General features: G+C 41.9%; 1 protein-coding gene and 4 long non-coding RNA genes across 57 annotated transcripts in view; 2 read left to right on the top strand and 3 right to left on the bottom strand.

Moving 5' to 3' along the window:
* Positions 1–22,500, bottom strand: part of LOC126982122 (transcription factor GAGA-like) — a 59,252-nt gene that overhangs the window by 26,373 nt on the left and 10,379 nt on the right. Inside the window, exons 2-6 of the mRNA XM_050833944.1 lie at positions 19,990–20,399; positions 19,222–19,413; positions 16,173–16,422; positions 15,007–15,212; positions 2,842–2,923 (exon numbers count right to left, since the gene is read on the bottom strand). Coding sequence (XP_050689901.1) covers positions 2,842–2,923; positions 15,007–15,212; positions 16,173–16,422; positions 19,222–19,413; positions 19,990–20,175 — 916 coding nt within the window. The 5' untranslated portion in view covers positions 20,176–20,399. The remainder of the gene's footprint in view (positions 1–2,841; positions 2,924–15,006; positions 15,213–16,172; positions 16,423–19,221; positions 19,414–19,989; positions 20,400–22,500) is intronic.
* Positions 5,347–7,303, top strand: LOC126982126 (uncharacterized). Of its 4 annotated transcripts, none has more exons than XR_007734615.1 (3): positions 5,347–5,932; positions 6,015–7,075; positions 7,215–7,303. It is a non-coding gene; the product is annotated as an uncharacterized LOC126982126 (long non-coding RNA). The 4 variants fall into 4 exon arrangements; XR_007734614.1 differs by having other exon boundaries at positions 5,353–6,211; positions 6,295–7,075; XR_007734613.1 differs by having other exon boundaries at positions 5,355–6,071; positions 6,129–7,075.
* LOC126982124 (uncharacterized) lies at positions 7,397–9,539 on the bottom strand. 46 transcript variants are annotated; one of them, XR_007734606.1, is made up of 6 exons: positions 9,009–9,539; positions 8,716–8,933; positions 8,422–8,516; positions 8,290–8,355; positions 8,017–8,088; positions 7,830–7,946 (listed from the first exon to the last, which is right to left on the bottom strand). It is a non-coding gene; the product is annotated as an uncharacterized LOC126982124 (long non-coding RNA). The 46 variants fall into 46 exon arrangements; XR_007734610.1 differs by lacking the exon at positions 8,290–8,355 and adding an exon at positions 8,158–8,223; XR_007734605.1 differs by lacking the exon at positions 8,290–8,355 and adding an exon at positions 8,158–8,246 and having other exon boundaries at positions 8,445–8,516.
* LOC126982128 (uncharacterized) lies at positions 9,591–13,243 on the bottom strand. 4 transcript variants are annotated; one of them, XR_007734619.1, is made up of 5 exons: positions 13,143–13,243; positions 12,555–12,995; positions 11,852–12,145; positions 11,304–11,724; positions 9,591–11,175 (listed from the first exon to the last, which is right to left on the bottom strand). It is a non-coding gene; the product is annotated as an uncharacterized LOC126982128 (long non-coding RNA). The 4 variants fall into 4 exon arrangements; XR_007734616.1 differs by lacking the exon at positions 13,143–13,243 and having other exon boundaries at positions 12,555–12,611; positions 12,759–12,896; XR_007734617.1 differs by lacking the exon at positions 13,143–13,243 and having other exon boundaries at positions 12,849–12,987.
* On the top strand, positions 11,566–14,977 carry LOC126982129 (uncharacterized). Of its 2 annotated transcripts, none has more exons than XR_007734620.1 (3): positions 11,566–11,712; positions 12,544–13,991; positions 14,126–14,977. It is a non-coding gene; the product is annotated as an uncharacterized LOC126982129 (long non-coding RNA). The 2 variants fall into 2 exon arrangements; XR_007734621.1 differs by lacking the exon at positions 14,126–14,977 and having other exon boundaries at positions 12,544–13,587; positions 13,723–13,857.

Here is a 22,500-nt window from a genome sequence, read left to right as displayed (position 1 = left end):
CTCTTCCCTATCATTCCTCTTCTTCATGTATTCCTCTATCTCCTCTTCCTTATACTAAATCTAACACCTTATTCTAGTATTTATTTTTCCTCTGTCCTTACACCCGAAATACACTCTTCCGTTCGTCTAAAAATCATTGCTCTTTCCCTAGTACCTAATCCCTTATCTTACCTACGACAAACCTGGTTATCTATCCCTCTGTGAACTGTATGCTTGCGCTGTCTTTGTGTCGTCTATAGGGGCTGAGGGAGAGGTGAAGGGAAGAGGAGTGAGAGAGAAATTGATTGTTTTCGTAACGTCTATAGTTTGTCAAGGGAGAGTGGGCGTTTGTCAGAAGATTATCCCTCTAAGAACTCCATGCTTGCTGTGTCTTCGTGTCATCTATAGGGGCTGAGTAAGAGAGGTGAGGGAAGAAGAGGAGTGAGAAATTGTGTTTTTGTTACGTCTATAGTTTGTCAAGTCGGAAGCTTATCGCTCTAGAACTCTTTACTTGTGTCGTCTTCGTTTCGTCTATAGGGGCTGAGTAAGAGAGGTGGGGGAAGAAGAGGAGGAGTAAGAAATTGTGTGTTCGTAGCGTCTATAGTTTGTCAAGGGAAAATGAGCCTGTGTCGGAAGCCTGGAGGTTGTTTTTCTTATACATTTTTGCCTCTTTTTGTAGAGAATGAAAGAAGGGAGCCCCCAAGTGTGAGAACGGAGACATTAAGAGTGCTTTCGTGGCATCTATAGCCTATGTCGGGGGTTTATCGGCGTGCCTGGAGGTTGTTTTCCTTTTACTTTTTTTGCTTCTGTTTATATCGAGGCAAGAGTGAACGTAAGATAATGGAAGCGTTTTTTAATTTTTTTCTTTGTATTTTTGTATTTTTGAGGTAGTGAGCGTAAGATAATGGAAGCTTTTTAAATTTTTTTCTTTGTATTTTTGTATCTTTGAGGTGGTGAGCGTAAGATTGTGCAAGTTGGTGCCCCACAAGTGTCCCATATTAGGTGCGTAAGATATTGCAAGTTTCGACACCACTGTAAATAACGCAAGATAATGGAAGCTTTTATTATTTTTTTCTTTGTTTTTTTGTATTTTTGAGGTACTGAACGTAAGATTGTGCAAGTTGGTGCCCCACAAGTGTCCCATATTAGGTGCGTAAGATATTGCAAGTTTCGACACCACTGTAAATAACGCAAGATAATGGAAGCCTTTTATTTTATCCTTTGTTTTTTGTATCTTTGAGGTGGTGAGCGTAAGATTGTGCAAGTTGGTGCCCCACAAGTGTCCCATATTAGGTGCGTAAGATATTGCAAATTTCGACACCACTGTAAATAACGTAAGACAATGGAAGTTTTTTTAAATTTTTTCTTAGTTTTTTTTTGTATTTCTGAGGTGGTGAACGTAAGATTGTGCAAGTTGGTGCCCCATAAGTGTCCCATATTAGGTGCGTAAGATATTGCAAGTTTCAACACCACTGTAAATAACGCAAGATAATGGAAGCCTTTTATTTTATCCTTGATTTTGTTTTTTTTTTTTTTTGTTTCTGAGGTGGTGAGCGTAAGATTGTGCAAGCTGATGTCCCCCGCAGGTGTCCCATATTAGGTGCGTAAGACACTGCAAGTTTCGACGCCACTGTAAATAACGTAAGACAATGGAAGCTTTTTTTTTAATCCTTTGTTTTTTTGTATCTTTGAGGTGGTGAGCGTAAGATTGTGCAAGCTGGTGTCCCCCGCGGGTGTCCCAAAACGAGTGCTTCAGATATATTGCAAATCTCACAACCACTCCAGGAATTAATTTTATCACCTTTCTGTATCTTTTTCTTCCTTTCACAGCAAGTGTTTAAGATATTGCAAGTTTCGGTATCTCTGGAATCATCTTTTATATTTATCTTTATTTTTGAAGTGTTATCTATCCCTCAGTCTGTCTCCGTTATGATGTATAAGACGCTTTCGTGACCTCTGTTGAACGAACGCATAACCCTGGAATTCCTGTTATTGGTACTGTGCAGACGTCTAACATTTTTTTCTTACTCGTGAACTAAGAATCTGTTCATCGACATTTAAGTTGTCTTTTGGGATTCTGTTTCTGTGAGTATCCCGACTTATCCTTTTTATCAATCAGCTTTACTTGTTTTAATCATTTGTGTTCTCTTTGGAATTGTGTCTAGTCATGGGTGTCTGTGCTCATCATTCTCTCTATTGTAACATGGTGCATTTTTTTAAAAACACCAAGTAAAGATCTCAAGGCCTGTTTTGTGTAGTTTTTAAGCCTTATTTAACTGATCATTTTAATTGACTGAGGTTCATTGACTTGAGACGCCCTGGAGTACTTTTTGGTCGTGGTAACTTATCGTCGTAACTGTTTGAAGGCGACCTTTCCTAACCACAATCGCAAAAATAAATAAATAGAAATAATAATAATAATAATAATAATAATAATAATAATAATAATAATAATAACAGTAACAGTGACTATTTAACTATTCCCTCTTGATATTAACTTCACAAACCCTTATAAGACATGAAAAAATAATAATAATAATAATAAATAAATTAAATAAATAAAAATAAACAAACTTCAACACCCTTCACGGAAAACAAACTTCAACACCCTTCACGGAAAACAAAAGCCAAGTTCGTGTCGCTTATGAGGCCATCAACACAACCACAATCGCATCTCTTATAGAAGTCGGCCAAGCTCGCAAGGGGACACGGGGGCATATCACAGGGCAACGGGGCACACTTGGGGGCGTTAGACCCTAGAGAGGAGCGACGCAGCGGGGCGGGTGGGCTGGGCGGGCTTGGCGGCTGGTCGGTGCGGCGGTGCGTGGAGGACAGGCTGACTGAGGCTCATTCCGTACTCACCGCCCGGCTCGTGGCTGCTCCCGCCCTCCTGGCCGCCCGCTGCTCCTGACGGCCCCGGCATCGCTGAGGGGGGGCAAGGCGGAGAGTGAGAGGGTGGCCGTGGGGGGAGCCAGGGCGGAAGGTTAGGTCACACTGGCTGGTTGTTAACTGTACCATTCCTAGACTAACCCGGCTCTTCCTATATCTTCCTACAGTATCTTCCTCTATGCTTTTCCTTATATAGTTTCTCGTGTTCTGTTGGGGCTAAGATTAACTGTCCTGTACATCTCTAACCTGGGTCTTCCTATGTCTTCCTACAGTATCTTCCTCTATGCTTTTCCTTATATAGTTTCTCGTGTTCTATTGGGGCTAAGATTAACTGTCCTGTACATCTCTAACCCAGCTCTTCCTATGTCTTTCTACAGTATCATCCTCTATGCTTTTCCTTATATAGTTTCTCGTGTTCTGTTGGGGCTAAGATTAACTGTCCTGTACTTCTTTAACCCAGCTCTTCCTATACAGTATCTTCTACATGTTCTCCTATCCAATCTTCTATGCTTTTCCTAATGTTGTTTCTTGTGTTCTATTGGAGCTAAGATTATCCTTCCTAGACGTCTCCATTTCTGCAGCTCTATCTTCAGCGTATATTTCTTCCTTCTCTCTGTCATTCTCTCCCTATCTCCTCATTTTATCTCTTTCTATCTCTTCTTTCTATCTACCTAATCCTTCTTACCTCTCTCTATCTCCTACCTCTTTCCTCTCTCTACCTTTCCCTGTCAACCTCTTCCTTCTAAGCTTATTCTGCCTCTATCCGACCTTACCTCATATACAAGCTTCCATATGTAAAGCCTATACCTCTGTAGCCAATATACACACTTCTCTAACTATCAAAGAGCCTCACCCTGACTAAAATATATGCCTAAGGTTTTAAATGTCTCTCTGTAGCTATACCTGACCAAATACCATGGCATACTTTTATACACTATGAAGTATGCCTTTGTAGCTAATAGGCATACTTCTATATCTATTAAACTATGCCTTCCTGTAAGTCTGTATGCCTCACCTAACATCTAACTGTAGCGATACCTTATCTTAGTAGCATGGCATACCTCTATAAGAATATGCCTCAAATTCATATCCTTCCTTTTGCTAATATGTGTACTTCTATGTATATTAAACTATGCCTGCTCTATGCCTGTATGCCTCATCTTTTATATGTCAACTGTAGCTATACTTCACCTTAATATCATAGCATACCCCTATAAGAATATGCCTCAAACTCATAAGCATACTTCCAAAACTCTATGCCTTCCTTTTGCTAATATGTGTACTTCTATGTTAAACTATGCCTGCCCCTTAGTGTATGCCTCACCTCTGTACTCCCTCGCTGCTGCCGCTATGCCTGCTATGCCTGAACTCACACACACGGCAAAAAAACAGGAGGTGGGCGTTGTGTGTTTTCTCGGGTGACGGGACTCGGACAGAAAAACCGTGAATGGATTTTGAGGTTCAGTATCAGAAAGGGATTTAGATTTTTACTATTTCATTATATTGTTAAGCTCAATATTATTTCTATGCTTCAAAGTTGTAGTTCTGACGTTATTTTGTTGCAGTTATAACATTTTCTTGTTTATCAAAGCTTCAAATTATATCTTTTAAGACATTTTCAGTTATAATTTATTTTTTTATCATTAGTTTCATGTTCATCTTTTTTACATCATCTTTTAATTACTCTTCCTCTTAGCCTTTCTTCTTCTTCTTCTTCTTCTTCTTCTTATTATTATTATTATTATTATTATTATTATTATTCAGTTAAAATCATCATCCTTCAATTTATCAGCCCTTCACATTATTATTCATTTTTCACTCATTATTTTCCATTCTCTTTTCATTATCCTTCACTTACAAACACAACTGTCTCCTATTTACCGATACACAACCGTCCCGTCAACCGACAGCAACACACAACGCCTCCACAACCAAAACAAACACACACACACACAGCTTAACTATCCCTCATTTTCTCCCTCACTCTCCGACTCCTTAACTACCCATGCAATTAGACTAGGCTATTACGTACTACGGGGGAGGGAGGGGAAGGAGGCAGCTTACGGCAGGAGGAGGAGGAGGAGGAGGAGGAGGAGGAGTTGTTAGAGAAGCATGGAGAGGGCATGTTCACAGTCTCTTCAATGGTTCTAAGTAAATAAATATGTGCGTAAATAATGAAATATATACGTACATAAAAAGATTTGCCTGCTAAGACTGTATATATCAGACGCACACAGACGCACACAGACTCGCTCACTCACTCACATTCTCACACACGCACACTCCCTCACACACACACACACACACATATACATACATTCCCTAGCTCACACACATATACGCACACACTTACACAGACGCACACATACTTACATTCACACACACACACACACACACACACACACATTTATTTTTATTTATTTATTGGAAGCGAAATAACTGGTTGATATTGTATTTCAGTGTGTGTGTGTGTGTGTGTGTGTGTGTGTGTGTGTGTGCATGTGTGTGTGTGTGTGTGTGTGTGTGTGTGTACATCAAAGCGACATAATTGGTCACTGATTACCAGCGTTTGCATGTCAAGTGGTCATGATTCAAAGCGCACACACACACACATGTACACACACGGACATATATACGCCCACCCACCCGTCCACACACACACACACACACACACACGCAGTCATTCCCCTCCATGCCATCTTGAGAATAGCGTGTCGGTCCCTCATTCCACACACACACACACACACACACACACACACACACGTACCCTAAGCTGGACTAAGGGAAGCAATATATGGGCGGTGGCTGCGCAGAACAGTTCCACCAGTATTCAATTTCTTAGCATATCACCAGCGCTTGTTCACAGGCGCTCGGATCATTGCGAGAGCCGGGACGGAGCTTTCGGAATGACGAGGTGATATGTTGGCTACGGGTCCTCTGCGATTAGTTAGTCTGTTGGCATTTCTGATTACGTAATGGCGTGTCGGTAATGATGCTAGGCTAGGTTTTGTTTCGATATATTGATTTCTTTGGGTCTTTGATAGTCGTAATAATGTTAGGTTAGGTTTTGTTTTGATATATTGATTTTTTCGCTTCGATATATTAATTTCTTTGCGTCTTTGATAGTCGTAGTGATGTTAGGTTAGGTTTCGCTTTGGCATATTAATTTTTTTGCGTCTTTGATAGTCGTAATGTTAGGTTAGGTTTTGTTTCGATATATTAATTTTTTTGCGTCTTTGATAGTCGTAATGTTAGGTTAGGTTTTGTTTCGATATATTAATTTTTTCGCTTCGATATATTATTTTTTCGCGTCTCTGATAGTGTCATAGTGATGTTAGGTTAGGTTTTGTTTCGATATATTAATTTTTTCGCTTCGATATATTATTTTTTCGCGTCTCTGATAGTGTCATAGTGATGTTAGGTTAGGTTTCGCTTCGATATATTAATTAAACGCGTCTTTGATAGTCGTAATAATGTTAGGTAAGGTTTTGTTTCGATATATTGATTTCTTTGCGTCTTTGATAGTGTCGTAGTGATGTCAGATACGACTGCTTGCTTGGGAAGTTCGTCAGTCGGTTTCTTTGATCAGCATTGTGTCGTAGTGATGTTAGTCGAGGTTTTGTTTTGGTAAGTTCATTCCTTCGGTTCTTTGGTAAAAAAAAATGCTGTGATTATGTTGGCTACGATTTCTTTTCGGTTAGTTCAGCTGTCGGCTTCTTTGATCAACGTCCTGTCGTAGTGGTTAGTTGGTTTTGTTTCATTACGTCCATTTGCTTCTTGGATAAACGCGGCGTCAAGGTTGTGTTGGGTACGATTTCCCTTTCGGTAAGTTCATTCGTCGGGTTCATTGACGTAACAAGGTGTCGGTCGTAAAGATGGTAGCTGTTTTGTTTCGTTACGTCCTTTCGCTTCTCTGATAATCACGATGTCATGAGTGTTGGTTACGATTTCTCTTTCGGTAAGTTCGTTCATCAGGTCCTTTGACGTAACAAGGTGTCGGTCGTAATGATGTTAATCGAGGTCTTGTTTTCTTACGTCCATTCGCTTCTTTGATAAATGCAGCGTCAAGGTTGTGTTGGGTACGATTTCCCTTTCGGTAAGTTCATTCGTAGGGTTCATTGACGTAACAAGGTGTCGGTCGTAATGATGTTAATCGAGGTCTTGTTTTCTTACGTCCATTCGCTTCTTTGATAAATGCGGCTTCAAGGTTGTGTTGGGTACGATTCCTCTTTCGGTAAGTTCATTCGTAGGGTTCATAGACGTAACAAGGTGTCGGTCGTAATAAATGTTAGTTGAGGTTTTGTTTTGTTACGTACATTCGCTTCTTTGATAAATGCGGCTTCAAGGTTGTGTTGGGTACGATTTCCCTTTCGGTAAGTTCATTCGTAGGGTTCATTGACGTAACAAGGTGTTGAGCGTAATGATGGTAGTTGAATTGTTTACACCTAAATGACCTACAACCTTCCAGTCTAATTTATCTATATAACTCAAAACTGTATTATATTCTAGCTTTGCGTTTAATGTTGCACTAATATCTAATCAACCTCTGTCTATCTTTTCTTAGTTAATAATAATATCTAAATGACTTATAATCTTCCAGTCCAACTTATTTATATAGCTCAAAACTGTATTATATTTTAGCTTTGCATTATAGATCACACTAATATCTAATCAACCTCTCTGTCTATCTTGCCTTAGTTAATAATAATATCTAAATGACTTATAATCTTCCAGTCCAACTTATTTATATAGCTCAAAACTGTATTATATTTTAGCTTTGCATTATAGATCACACTAATATCTAATCAACCTCTCTGTCTATCTTGCCTTAGTTAATAATAATATCTAAATGACTTATAATCTTCCAGTCCAACTTATTTATATAGCTCAAAACTGTATTATATTTTAGCTTTGCATTAAATCTCACACTAATATCTAATCAACCTCTATGTCTATCTTGCCTTAGTTAATAATAATATCAAAATGACTTATAATCTTCCAGTCCAACTTGCTAATATAACTTAAAACTCTATTATATTTTAGCTTTGCATTATAGATCACACTAATATCTTAACAACCTCTATGTCTATCTTGCCTAACCGAACCTTGCATCAACACATAAACAGAATCTCACACTATCTTAACAACCTCAATATCTTGCCTAACCGAATCTTACATCAACAGACATTTCAACAGATCTCACACTAATATCTTAACAACCTCAATATCTTGCCTAACTGAATCTTGCATCAACACATAAACAGAATCTCACACTAATATCTTAACAACTTCCATATCTTGCCTCACTGAATCTTGCATCAACACACAAACAGAATCTCACACTATCTTAACAACCTCCATATCTTGCCTCACTGAATCTTGCATCAACACACAAACAGAATCTCACACTATCTTAACAACCTCCATATCTTGCCTAACAGAATCTTGCATCAACACACAAACAGAATCTCACACTATCTTAACAACCTCTATATCTTGCCTAACCGAATCTTGCATCAACACACAAACAGAATCTCACACTATCTTAACAACCTCAATATCTTGCCTAACCGAACCTTGCATCAACAGACATTTCAACAGATCTCACACTAATATCTTAACAACTTCCATATCTTGCCTAACCGAATCTTGCATCAACACAAACAGAATCTCACACTATCTTAACAACCTCCATATCTTGCCAAACTGAATCTTGCATCAACACATAAACAGAATCTCACACTATCTTAACAACCTCAATATCTTGCCTAACCGAATCTTACATCAACAGACATTTCAACAGATCTCACACTATCTTAACAACCTCTATATCTTGCCTAACCGAACCTTGCATCAACACACAAACAGAATCTCACACTATCTTAACAACCTCAATATCTTGCCTAACCGAATCTTACATCAACAGACATTTCAACAGATCTCACACTAATATCCTAACAACTTCCATATCTTGCCTCACTGAATCTTGCATCAACACAGACGTTTCAACAGTAGACCGTCAATGAAATCCCTCTAGCTAGCCACTGCTGACCTATATATTTCAACTCCTCATTCCCCGTGCTGTAAAGATGAGCTAAAATTCTACTCTCCTCTATTCAATGCTGACCAATATATTTCACCGTCTAATTCCCCGTGCCGTAAAGATGAGCTAAAATTCTACTCTCCTCTACTCAATGCCGACCAATATATTTCACCGTCTAATTCCCCGTGTCGTAAAGATGAGCTAAAATTCTACTCTCCTCTACTCAATGCCGACCAATATATTTCACCGTCTAATTCCCCGTGCCGTAAAGATGAGCTAAAATTCTACTCTCCTCTATTCAATGCCGACCAATATAATTCACCGTCTAATTCCCCGTGCCGTAAAGATGAGCTAAAATTCTACTCTCCTCTATTCAATGCCGACCAATATATTTCACCGTCTAATTCCCCGTGCCGTAAAGATGAGCTAAAATTCTACTCTCCTCTATTCAATGCTGACCAATATATTTCACCGTCTAATTCCCCGTGCCGTAAAGATGAGCTAAAATTCTACTCTCCTCTATTCAATGCTGACCAATATATTTCACCGTCTAATTCCCCGTGCCGTAACGATGAGATAATATTCTACTCTCTCGTACTCACTGTTGACCAATATATTTCACCGTCTAATTCCCCGTGCCGTAACGATGAGATAATATTCTACTCTCTCGTACTCACTGTTGACCAATATATTTCACCGTCTAATTCCCCTTGCCGTAAAGATGAGCTAAAATTCTACTCTCCTCTATTCAATGCCGACCAATATATTTCACCGTCTAATTCCCCGTGCCGTAAAGATGAGCTAATATTCTACTCTCTCGTACTCACTGCCGACCTATACATTTTGCAGTCTCATTCCCGGCACCATAAAGACTAGTTAATATTCTTATGTGGCAATCAGTTAGCATGACTCAGCCCTTGGATTAAGTACTCAGCAAGGCCGTTCGAGTCGTCATGAGGTCTGGGAACGGCTGCGGCGACGAATGATTTTTTTAGTAGAGGTGACGAGTGTAGGTTTATGTTATTTCTGTTATTATTGTTATTGTTATTTGTGGACTTTTTTGTGGGGTAGTTGTTATTTGAGAGGGCAGTGTTGATGTTTTTTTTTGTTTCCTCTTCTTTTTATTGTTTTTCTCTACTTTTTATTGTTTTCCCTGTAACCCTCTCGCACACTGTAAGTTTCCAAAAGTTTCCGTTCCACTCATCATGCATTTCTCAGGCAAGACCGGCCTTTTTTTGCTGCCGCGATACTCTACATTCCCAGACATATTTTACCCTCACAGATATATCGTACCCCAATAAATTCGGTCAGTGGCTTCATAAAGACTTGTACTAGAACATGCGCAAATAAAAAAAAGAGGAAAATAAACAATACAAACTCATCTCAAGTCTCCGTATAGAGTATTGTAGACACTAAATCCTAAGTACCAACTCTTCCCCACTCGCTAGCTCAGAATTTTGTGGGTCGCTCTCGTAAAAGATTAAAGAGTACCCAAAAGAGAGGTCAATTTTGGGTGAAGAGGCGTCTAGATACACTCTTCCTCCTCTACTACAACAAACTGTGAATGTAAATGTATAATATGTAGTGTTGTAAAAAGCTTTAATAATGAGTTAACGTAAACAGCGAGGTAAAACACGTTCTTCCGCACGTAACATCACGGAACAGCAAATTAACGCAATCAGTCTCGTGGGTGTTAGATTCACCAGTGTACAAGTGTTCGCTGTCACAGGTTACGACCAAATTAGCGGTGATTAGCGTACACGGCAAAAGTGAGAGTAATTAAGATATAAACGTAATCAACGGAGTAATTGATCGAATTTGCATGCGGGGGAGGCTGAAGATGATGGATATTACAGGCGCTAATAACTGCTCTTTCTGCGTTCCCCACTCAACCATGACCTTCAGAGTGACTCACGGTATTCCAGAATTAATGACGGTTAATAGATATGAACGCTGATTAATTTGTGTGTTAGCGTGAGGAGATATCGCCGTTCGGGGTAGACTAAACCTATGCAAATCTTTCTCTTCTTCTAAACGACTCACAGTATTCCAGAACTAATGACGGTTAATGAGTACAAACGCTGATTAATTTGTGTGTTAGCGTGAGGAGATATCGCCGTTCGGGGTAGACTAAACCTATGCAAATCTTTCTCTTCTTCTAAACGACTCACAGTATTCCAGAACTAATGACGGTTAATGAGTACGAACGCTGATTAATTTGTGTGTTAGCGTGAGGAGATATCGCCGTTCGGGGTAGACTAAACCTATGCAAATCTTTCTCTTCTTCTAAACGACTCACGGTATTCCAGAACTAATGATGGTTAATGAGTACGAACGCTGATTAATTTGTGTGTTAGCGTGAGGAGAGATCACCGTTCGGGGTAGACTAAACCTATGCAAATCTTTCTCTATTTCTTCAGCATTTCAACACCTCACATCGCCTGTATAAAAAGCCTCTCGGGGAAGTTACTGGGATTTTAATGGACTGTTAAGTGATCCTGGTGGTAAGTTAGACATGACTTCACTGCCTTGGACATTAAAACCACCCATGAAAATCCAGATAATCTTTTCTATGGCCTTGGGAAATACATAATGGGGAGCCTCTCGGGGAAGTCGCTGGGATTTTAATGGACCGTTTAGTGATCCTGGTGGTAGTCTGACATGACCTCTGCGCCTTGGACATTAAAACCACCCATGAAAATCCAGCTAATCTTTTCTATGGCCTTGGGAAATACGTAATGGGGAGCCTCTCGGGGAAGTTACTGGGATTTTAATGGACAGTTTAGTGATCCTGGTGGTAAGTTTGATATGACCTCACTGCCTTGGACATTAAAACCACCCATGAAAACCCAGCTAATCTTCTCTATGGCCTAGCCTCTCGGGGAAGTTACTGGGATTTTAATGGACAGTTTAGTGATCCTGGTGGTAGTTTGACATGACTTCACTGCCTTGGACATTAAAACCACCCATGAAAATCCAGCTAATCTTTTCTATGGCCTTGGGAAATACATAATGGGGAGCCTCTCGGGGAAGTTGGTGGGATTTTCACGGACCGTTTAGTGATCCTGGTGGTAAGTCTGATATGACCTCTGCGCCTCGGACATTAAAACCACCCATGAAAACCCAGCTAATCTTTTCTATGGCCTTGGGAAATACATAATGGGGAGCCTCTCGGGGAAGTTGGTGGGATTTTCACGGACCGTTTAGTGATCCTGGTGGTAAGTTTGACATGACCTTTGCGCCTTGGACATTAAAACAACCCATGAAAATCCAGCTAATCTTTTCTATGGGAAATACATAATGGATTTTCACGGACTGTTTAGTGATCCTGGTGGTAAGTTTGACATGACCTCTGTGCCTCGGACATTAAAAAAACCCATAAAAATCCAGCTAATCTTTTCTATGACCTTGGGAGATACATAATGGGGAGCCTCTCGGGGAAGTTACTGGGATTTTAATGGACTGTTTAGTGATCCTGGTGGTAAGTTTGACATGACTTCACTGCCTCGGACATTAAAACAACCCATAAAAACCCAGTTATTCTTCTCTATGGCCTTGGGAAATACGTAATGGGGAGCCTCTCGGGGAAGTCACTGGGATTTTAATGGACAGTTTAGTGATCCTGGTGGTAGTCTGACATGACCTCTGTGCCTCGGACATTAAAACCACCCATGAAAACCCAGCTAATCTTCTCTATGGCCTTGGGAAATACGTAATGGGGAGCCTCTCGGGGAAGTCGCTGGGATTTTCACGGACCGTTTAGTGATCCTGGTGGTTAGTTTGACATGACTTCACTGCCTCGGACATTAAAACCACCCATGAAAATCCAGCTAATCTTTTCTATGACCTTGGGAAATACATAATGGGGAGCCTCTCGGGGAAGTTACTGGGATTTTCACGGACCGTTTAGTGATCCTGGTGGTAAGTTTGACATGACCTCACTGCCTTGGACATTAAAACCACCCATGAAAATCCAGCTAATCTTCTCTATGGCCTTGGGAAATACATAATGGGGAGCCTCTCGGGGAAGTTGCTGGGATTTTAATGGACCGTTTAGTGATCCTGGTGGTAAGTTTGATATGACCTCTGCGCCTTGGACATTAAAACCACCCATGAAAATCCAGCTAATCTTCTCTATGGCCTTGGGAAATACATAATGGGGAGCCTCTCGGGGAAGTTGCTGGGATTTTAATGGACTGTTTAGTGATCCTGGTAGTTAGTTTGACATGACCTCTGCGCCTCGGACATTAAAACCACCCATGAAAACCCAGTTAATCATCTCCGTAACGACATAATTGGAGCCCAGTATGAAGATTAAGAACATGAACTGTGGTATGATAGAGCTAATGATGGTTAATATATACCGAACTAATGACGGTTAATATATACGAACGCTGATTAGTTTGTGCATTCGCGTGTGGGGGATATCGGTATTCGGGGTAGACTAAACCACTCAATGTCTTCCTTTGAGTGTTTTTCTCCATTTCCCGAACTAGGAGGAACCATGTATGTCATCGCGTTAATAATTTAAAATCATCAAGGTTAGTGTTGTGACGAGCCCTGTTATTTATGTGTCTTTATATCCTTGTTATTGTCTTTCTTTAATTGTTTTTCTCCATTTCCCGAACTAGGAGGAACCATGTATGTTATTGCGTTAATAATATAATATCATCTAGGTTAGTTTAGTGATGAGCGCTGTTATATATGTGTCTTAATCTCCTTGTTATTGTCTTTCTTTAATTGTTTTTCTCCATTTCCCGAACTACGAGGAACCATGTATGTTATTGCGTTAATAATATAATATCATCAAGGTTAGTTTCGTGACGAGCGCTGTTATATATGTGTCTTAATCTCCTTGTTATTGTCTTTCTTTAATTGTTTTTCTCCATTTCCCGAACTACGAGGAACCATGTATGTTATTGCATTAATAATTTAAAATCATCAAGGTTAGTGTTGTGACGAGCCCTGTTATTTATGTGTCTTTATCTCCTTGTTATTGTCTTTCTTTAATTGTTTTCTCCATTTCCCGAACTAAGAGGAACCATGTATGTTATTGCGTTAATAATTTAAAATCATCTAGGTTAGTTTCGTGACGAGCCCTGTTATTTATGTGTCTTAATCTCCTTGTTATTGTTTTTCTTTAATTGTTTTCTCCATTTCCCGAACTAAGAGGAACCATGTATGTTATTGCGTTAATAATATATCATCATCTAGGTTAGTGTTGTGACGAGCCCTGTTATTTATGTGTCTTAATCTCCTTGTTATTGGCGAAGGGTACGTCCTCCTCCTCCCCCTTTCCTTTTCTCCATTTCCCGGGCTAAGAGGAACCATGTATGTCATCGCGTTAATAATATATCATCCTCTATGTTAGTTTAGTGACGAGCGCTGTTATTTATCTGTCTTAATCTCCTTGTTATTGGCGAAGAGTACGTCCGGTAGGTTAGGTTAGCATGTAAGGCTTCGCTACGGTTGACGCCTGGCTATCCGGTTGACTAGCATGTACGTATCCGCTTCTAAGGCTTCACTGCGGTTGACGCTTGGCTATCCGGTCAGCTAGCATGTACGTATCCGCATGTAAGGCTTCACTACGGTTGACGCTTGGCTATACAGTCGGCTACCATACACGTGTCCGCATGTAAGGCTTCACTACGGTTGACGCTTGGCTATCCGGTTGACTAGCATGTACGTATCCGCTTGTAAGGGTTCGGTACGGTTGACGCTTGGCTATCCGGTTGACTAGCATGTACGTATCCGCTTGTAAGGCTTCAGTACGGTTGACGCTTGGCTATCCGGTTGACTAGCATATACGTATCCGCTTGTAAGGGTTCGGTACGGTTGACGCTTGGCTATCCGGTTGACTAGCATATACGTATTCGCATGTAAGGGTTCAGTACGCTTGACGCTTGGCTATCCGGTTGACTAGCATGTGCGTATCCGCTTGTAAGGCTTCACTACAGTTGACGGTTGGCTAGCATATACACATCTGCTTGTAAGGGTTCAGTACGCTTGACGCTTGGCTATCCGGTCGGCCACGTGGCTTGTGAACGAGTGTGTGATTTGCCAACATTGCGACTGCCCTACAGCATACATTACAGCTGCCGTGGATCCATGCCCTCACCAGAGTGTGATTGGGGGTCAGTACTCATCTCAGAAGATTCACTGTACACATCAGCCATGGCATCACCTGGTTCGCTCTTCATCTCTCTTCGGTCGAGCCGGGCGTCATCGTCCCCCGACAGGCCGCCACCACCGAGGTTACCCCCAGAGTCTACCTCCACGGAAGAGTCACCAGCCACACCTTCTGCTCGGGGGAGAGAGAGAGAGAGAGATGTGGAGTTGTAGTGAGATGCCGCTGCGGTTAGGTTGAAGTGAAGTGAGGTTGCAGTCCATGATTCTGCCTCGTAAGTGAATAGGATGTGAATGTGAGTATGTTGTTGTGGACAGAGAGAGTTGTAAGCATTAGAAAGACAGACAGTAATGTGAGATGAGGTTGTAGTCCATGATTTTGCCTGGTAAGCGAATAGAATGTGAGGTCATGAACAGGAGGAGTTGTAAGCATTAGAAGGAAAGACAGGGGAAGTTAAGGTGAGGTTGCTGTCCTTAGACCTACCCAGTTAGTTAATAGAAGGTCTGGAGTGTGTGTGTGGTGGACAGACAGAGTTATAAGCATTAGGAAAGACAGGGGAAGTTAAGGTGAGGTTTCTGTTCTTAGATCTACCCGGTTAGCTAATAGAAGGTCTGGAGTGTGTGTGTGGTGGACAGGAGGAGTTATAAGCATCAGCAGGACAGACAGGGGAAGTTAAGGTGAGATTGCTGTCCTTAGATCTACCCGGTTAGCTAATAGAAGGTCTGGAGTGTGTGTGTGGTGGACAGAGAGAGTTATAAGCATTAGAAAGAAAGGCAGAGAGAGTTGGCAGCGTAAGAGACAGAGTTCGTAGCGTAAGGAAGAGACAGAAAGAGTTTTAAGCGTAAGAAAGAAAGACAGAGAGAGTTGGCAGCGTAAGAGACAGAGTTCGTAGCGTAAGGAAGAGACAGAAAGAGTTTTAAGCGTAAGAAAGAAAGACAGAGGGAGTTGGAAGCGTAAGAAAGAAAGATTCCATTTGTGTTCGACAGGTTAGTTTTCTGTTTTCATAATTTTTCGATGTGGTGGGCAAGTTCTTATAAATGACAACTAAGGCAAACACTCATTGACTTCCAGCACCCAAAACTGATCCAATACGTAACCTCCCAACCCAAGAGACAAGCAGGTAGGAAATTGTACCTGTGGCGTGGCTAGCAGGCGTAGAGTCGGCATGACCAGCAGCAGAAGACGCAGCAGGCGCAGAGGAGCGTTTCCGTCTCTTGGCCGGAGGGGAGTCTGGCCGGGTGTGGTATCCGTCGCCCGCCATCTCGTCGTCCTTGGAACTCTGGCTTGGGGCGTACCCGGCGGAGGGGCTGCTTCGGTCTGAGGTGACGCCGCCGCCCAGGGCCGAGCCGCTACTGTAGCTGTACGAGACATCCGGACGGTGGACCTATGGGGGGGGAAGCGAGCGTGTGTTAGGGTGACGGAAGTGATCGAGTGTGTGGTTTATTGTTACGGGAAAGGGAAAAGTATGAGGGTGAGAAAGGAAAAGGGTAAAAAGACTATTGAATTTGCTGTCTGTCTATCAGCTAGGGGGCGAAAGCGAGTGTGTGTTAGGGTGACGGAAGTGATCGAGTGTGTGGTTTGTTGTTACGGGAAAGGGAAAACTATGAGGGTGAGAAAGGAAAGGGAAAAAAGGCTATTGAATTTGCTGTCTGTCTATCAATTAAAAATATTCTTCATTCTGTCGCGTTTCAATGTTATGAGACTCGAAGATGTGTGTTTTTTTTGTGTTTTTTTTAATTTAGGAGACTGCAAGAAGGGAAAAGAAGGAGAATCTATCTATTTATCTATTATCTATTTCTATTTATTGCATCATCTTCTTAATTTTGTGGTTACAGGATAATGAGACCAAATTTACGAAGCTATCATCCTCATCATCTCATCAATTCCAAGGTTACATGACATCACCCAACCCCATAATTACGTTCACCTCTCAGCCCTATCAAATAATTCAAAACGGTTATCTGTACTCAGTGATATCCTTTCTCCACTCTCTCTATGACGCATTCTTCTCCCTCTCTACGGCACTTAACTTCTCCGATCATCTGTATCTCGTAATTAGCGAGATAGCACTAACGATGCCAATCTCGGTGTGGTTAATATTTATAATTACGAAACAAACAGCACTTTAATATGACCCCCGTTTTTTTGGGTTTCGATGTTGTTTTTGTTAATTAATAAGGTGTAGTTTTTGAACCTATGTCTGTGTCCTGATGATCAAAGTCTGCCTGGTTATATATCTATGGTCAACGGCACAAGTACTTCTGTTTTTTTAAGAGATTTATTTCTTTTTTTCTTACGGCACAAAGAGCAACTCAAGGCCAACAAAAACAAGATGGAAAAAAAAAAAAGACCGCTGTTTATATTTCTCTACTTAATATGGTGATTTCTAGGTTTTTTTTTTAATTTGGTTGGCTGTTTATATTTCTCTACTTAATATGGCAATTTCTACGGTTTTTAATTGGGTCTATCTTTCTCTTCCATCTGATCAATTTTCCTCAGCTTTTTTTTTATCTATCTCCTCTATTTTATCTATCTTTCTCAGCTTGCATTCTATACTGTTCCTATCTCTGTTGTCTTTTCAATCTCATCTTTCTTTCTCTATTCAAACTATCTTTCTCACCTTCAGTCTTTTTAAATAATAAGGTCTGTCTGTCTGTACTTTCTGATGCTAAAAATAAATAAACAAGTAAGTACATAAATATATACAAAACCCCTTTACTCTAAGTGGTCATGGGTACTGTTTAACCCGGTAGCAGCGACGGGCCAAATTTGTGGCTTTACCGTGTAGCAGTGACGGGCTAAATTTGTGGCTTTACCGTGTAGCAGCGACGGGCTAAATTTGTGGCTTTACCGTGTAGCAGTGACGGGCTAAATTTGTGGCTTTACCGTGTAGCAGCGACGGGCCAAATTTGTGGCTTTACCGTGTAGCAGCGACAGGCTAAATTTGTGGCTTTACCGTGTAGCAGTGACGGGCCAAATTTGTGGCTTTACCGTGTAGCAGTGACGGGCCAAATTTGTGGCTTTACCGTGTAGCAGTGACGGGCCAAATTTGTGGCTTTACCGTGTAGCAGTGACGGGCCAAATTTGTGGCTTTACCGTGTAGCAGCGACGGGCTAAATTTGTGGCTTTACCGTGTAGCAGCGACGGGCCAAATTTGTGCCATGATATAAACCAAAAAAAATAGATGATACAAAAACTGATCACAAATGCTTTGATATGTATTATGAAATGGTTTGTGTGAGGGATGATTTTTTCTCATTTTTCTCGCTTAGAGGGACCATTAAGAAACACGATCCACTCTGCTACCGGGTTAAGACCACGATTGCTTTCGGTGTTCAATTTCTCATTTTTTCCCGTCACTTAACATGCAGCCAAGACCCTGCCCAGAGTGAGGACACCTGATGAATGACAATGCTGGGCCCTCACCTGTATGGAGCCACGCCCCACACCTGCCAGCCTGCACCTTGGACGAGCCTTGCATACAGACACACAAGTGGACAGGAAGACACTTATTTTTTACAGCGAAGGACAGCTCAAGGGAAAAGGGAGGAAACAATAATGAGAAAAGGCCCGCTACTCACTGCACCTATGTTAAAAAAAGAGTTCAGAGGAGTGCCCGAGAGAGAGGAACGTGACAGACAGACAGAAAGGGAAGCTGACAGAAAGACAGACATATGGACAGACCTGACAGATATTAGGGAAGCTCATAGACACACACACACACGCACACAGACAAACGGATGAAACACACACGCGCACACACACACATATAAACACAGAAACACAAGCTCACGGAAAAATTACTCCCGGAAAACATGGAACACAAGATGGATCAGAGAAACGCAACCTCAGACGAAGGAAACACACTTGTAACACAACCTAACCTAACCTAAGACACTGAAGCACAAGAAACACATAGATGGATAGGAAAAACACACCATAGGGACAGCGTAACACACACACACACACACATAGAAACACAAGCTAACGGAAAAATTAGTCCCGGAACACATGGAACACACGACAGATCACAAAAACTCAACCACAGACCAGGGAAACACACTCGCAACACAACCTAACCTAACCTAACCTAACACAACCTAACCTAACCTAACCTAACCTAACCTAACCTAACGCAAGACACTGAAAATATATCACAAGAAACCCCAAGAGCAACACTCACGCCAGCCTGGTCCATCTCGTCCGAGGATCCCGCCAGACCCCGGATCTTGAGGTTCTCGGCCGTCTTGAGGAAGGCAGCGAGTTGGTCCTGCGCGATGCTCACCTCTCCGTTGTACATGAACTCCAGTAACCGCTCCAGCTCAACATGACCCACATCCTTCAGTATGACGATGGGATGCTGGCAAGGGTTGGCCTGGGGATGAAAGGGGAAGGAGAGGTAATCCTTTGTATCCTTTCGAGTTTCCTAATATCCTTTTTTTCTTGTGTGGTGAGCAAACAACTGATCCTGTTAGTGTGTGTGTGTGTGTGTGTGTGTGTGCGTGTGTGTGTGTGTTAGATTAGGTTAGGTTAGGTTGTGGAAGTACTACAGGATGCACGGTACCTTCCTTAGGGCTGTGTGTGTGTGTATGGGTGTGTGTGTAATGGTATGAGTGCATGGGTGTGTGTACTTTTGTGTATGTGTGTGTATGTGTGTGTATTTACCTAGTTGTAGTTTTACAGGGCCTGGGCTTACGCTCATGTGGTCCCGTCTCCATATCTACATTTATCCAACTTTTCCTTAAACTTCTGCACACTCTTCGCCGATACTACATCCTCGCCTAGTCTGTTCCAAACATCTATATTTCTTTCCGGGAAGCTATATTTCTTTATGTCTCTCAAGCGTCTTCCCTTCCTTAATTTTTTACTGTGTCCTCTTGTGTTCCTGGTCTTTCTTCCTACTGCGTGTGTGTGTGTGTGTGTGTGTGTGTGTGTGTGTATGCGTACTCACCCTAAGGAGAGTGCGGAAGTAGGGGGAGCACGCGGACAGCACCATCTTGTGGGCCGAGTAGGAGTGCCCATCGCAGGCCACCGTCACGTCCACAAAGTCCTCCTCGTCGCGCAGGGACTGGAAGGCCGTCACTATCTTGACCGTGTAGTCGTTCCAGCGCAGCGAGTAGTGCTGCTCCGACCCCATGGTGAACTACGGGACCACGGCGACGACGCTCGGTCCCCGGTCGCGCCTCGATGCTGTGGTGTGGTGAGAGCTGCCCCCCCCACCTTCATTTACCTCCCCTCCTCCTCCCCCTCCCCTCCACCACCCCCTCCGGCTGCCGCTGCTCCGCCTGCTGCCGCCTGCTGCTGCCCTGCCGCCCGTCCTGCTGCTGGGACACTGCCTACTTGGCACCACCACCCACACACCTGCGGAAGAAAAGAAAACATTAGCCTGGCGCCCACCACACAAGCGACACTCACCACACACACCTGAGCCTACTTAGCATGTCAAAAACAGTAGAATAAAAACATATATTTAAGTTACTCATAAAAAAAGTTCATATACGACATAACTTCATAACCTTCACTTGTCATAAAGAAAACATTAGCCTGGCGCTCACCACACACACCTGAACCCACTTAGCATGTCAAAACCAGTAGAATAACAACATATATTTAAGTTACTCATAAAAAAAGTTCATATACGGCATAACTCCATAACCTTCGCATGTCAAAACTAGAGACGGCAAAATCCCTGACAATCGCAGCGGACGGGTTAAGAGTAAACCCCTTGGAACGACGCCCCACACCCTCATATGGATTTTTTAGAGGCTGACGACCTGCCGAGTGTATTAATAAAACCTTCTGACACACACACACACACACACCAATGCACCCCACACCTGACAGCGCCCAAATATAAATAAGTGACAGTCATGTATGTGTTTGAAGCCACAGTCACCATATCGGATGTCACTTCGTCCGGCCATGCTATCCGGATCTCCCTCGAGCACTGGTTGGGGTATTAGGGAAAGGAAATGTGTGTGTAGTTAACCTGGTACCTGCTGGGATCATGTTTCTTAAAGGCCCCTCTAAGCGAGAATGGTGAGAAAAAATCATCACTCACGCAAACCATTTCATTATATTTATATCAATGCATTTGTGATCGGTTTATGCATCATCTATTTTGGGGGGGTTTATATCATGGCACAAATTTGGCCCGTCGCTGCTACACTGTAAAGCCACAAATTTGGCCCGTCGCTGCTACACTGTAAAGCCACAAATTTGGCCCGTCGCTGCTACACGGTAAAGCCACAAATTTGGCCCGTCGCTGCTACACGGTAAAGCCACAAATTTGGCCCGTCCCTGCTACACTGTAAAGCCACAAATTTGGCCCGTCGCTGCTACACGGTAAAGCCACAAATTTGGCTCGTCGCTGCTACACTGTAAAGCCACAAATTTGGCCCGTCGCTGCTACACGGTAAAGCCACAAATTTAGCCCATCGCTGCTACACGGTAAAGCCACAAATTTGACCCATCGCTGCTACCAGGTTAATGAGTGTGAGTCTGGAAAGGAAATATATAAGTGAAATGAAAATAAAGGAAGAGAGGAAGGATAAGACAGTGAAAGAAAGATGGAGAGATGATTATATTGATGGAAAATTCAATCTCTCGACCTAACCTAGTCCATAGAGCAAATGTACAGATGCACACTACAAGAAACTATAGAGAAAGACAGAGAGAAGGAGGAAACTGATGTAGATAAGGTATAGAAAAGCTGACCTAACCTAACCTGACCTAGCCTAGCCTAACCTAACCTAACCTGGCCTAACCTAACCTGACCTAAGCTGACCTGACCTGACCTAGCCTAGCCTAACCTAACCTAACCTGACCTAGCCTAACCTAACCTAACCTGGCCTGACCTAACCTGACCTAACCTAACCTGACCTAGCTGAGGCAGACTTAGAAACTGACTTATAAGAGGTAATATACAGACTTGTTAGATCATTCACTCACCCATTAATAGAAAAAAAAAAGAGGAAGAAGGATAATTAGAAGATTTAGAAGAATTATTAAAAGAGGAAGAACAAGAAATTAACAGAAAATCAATTAAAATCCATCAATCCAATTCTCTCTTACATTAAAATCCGTCAATCCAGTTCTCTCCTAAATTAAAATCCATCAATCCAATGCTCTCCTAATTTAAAATCCATCAATCCAGTTCTCTCTTAAATTAAAATCCATCAATCCAGTTCTCTCCTAAATTAAACTCCATCAATCCAGTTCTCAAATTAAAATCCATCAATTCAATTCTCTCCTAAATTAAAATCCACCAATCCAGTTCTCTCCTAAATTAAAATCCATCAGTCCAGTTCTCTTAAGTTAAAATCCATCAATCCAGTTCTCAAATTAAAATCCATCAATCCAATTCTCTCCTAAATTAAAATCCATCAATCCAATTCTCTCTTAAATTAAAATCCATCAATCCAGTTCTCTCTTAAATTAAAATCCACCAATCCAATTCTCT

The sequence above is a fragment of the Eriocheir sinensis genome, chromosome 50 (assembly GCF_024679095.1).
Source record: "Eriocheir sinensis breed Jianghai 21 chromosome 50, ASM2467909v1, whole genome shotgun sequence".
Taxonomy (NCBI): domain Eukaryota; kingdom Metazoa; phylum Arthropoda; class Malacostraca; order Decapoda; family Varunidae; genus Eriocheir; species Eriocheir sinensis.
The sequence above is the reverse complement of the archived record's forward strand: the minus strand, read 5'-3'. Positions and strand labels throughout refer to the sequence as shown.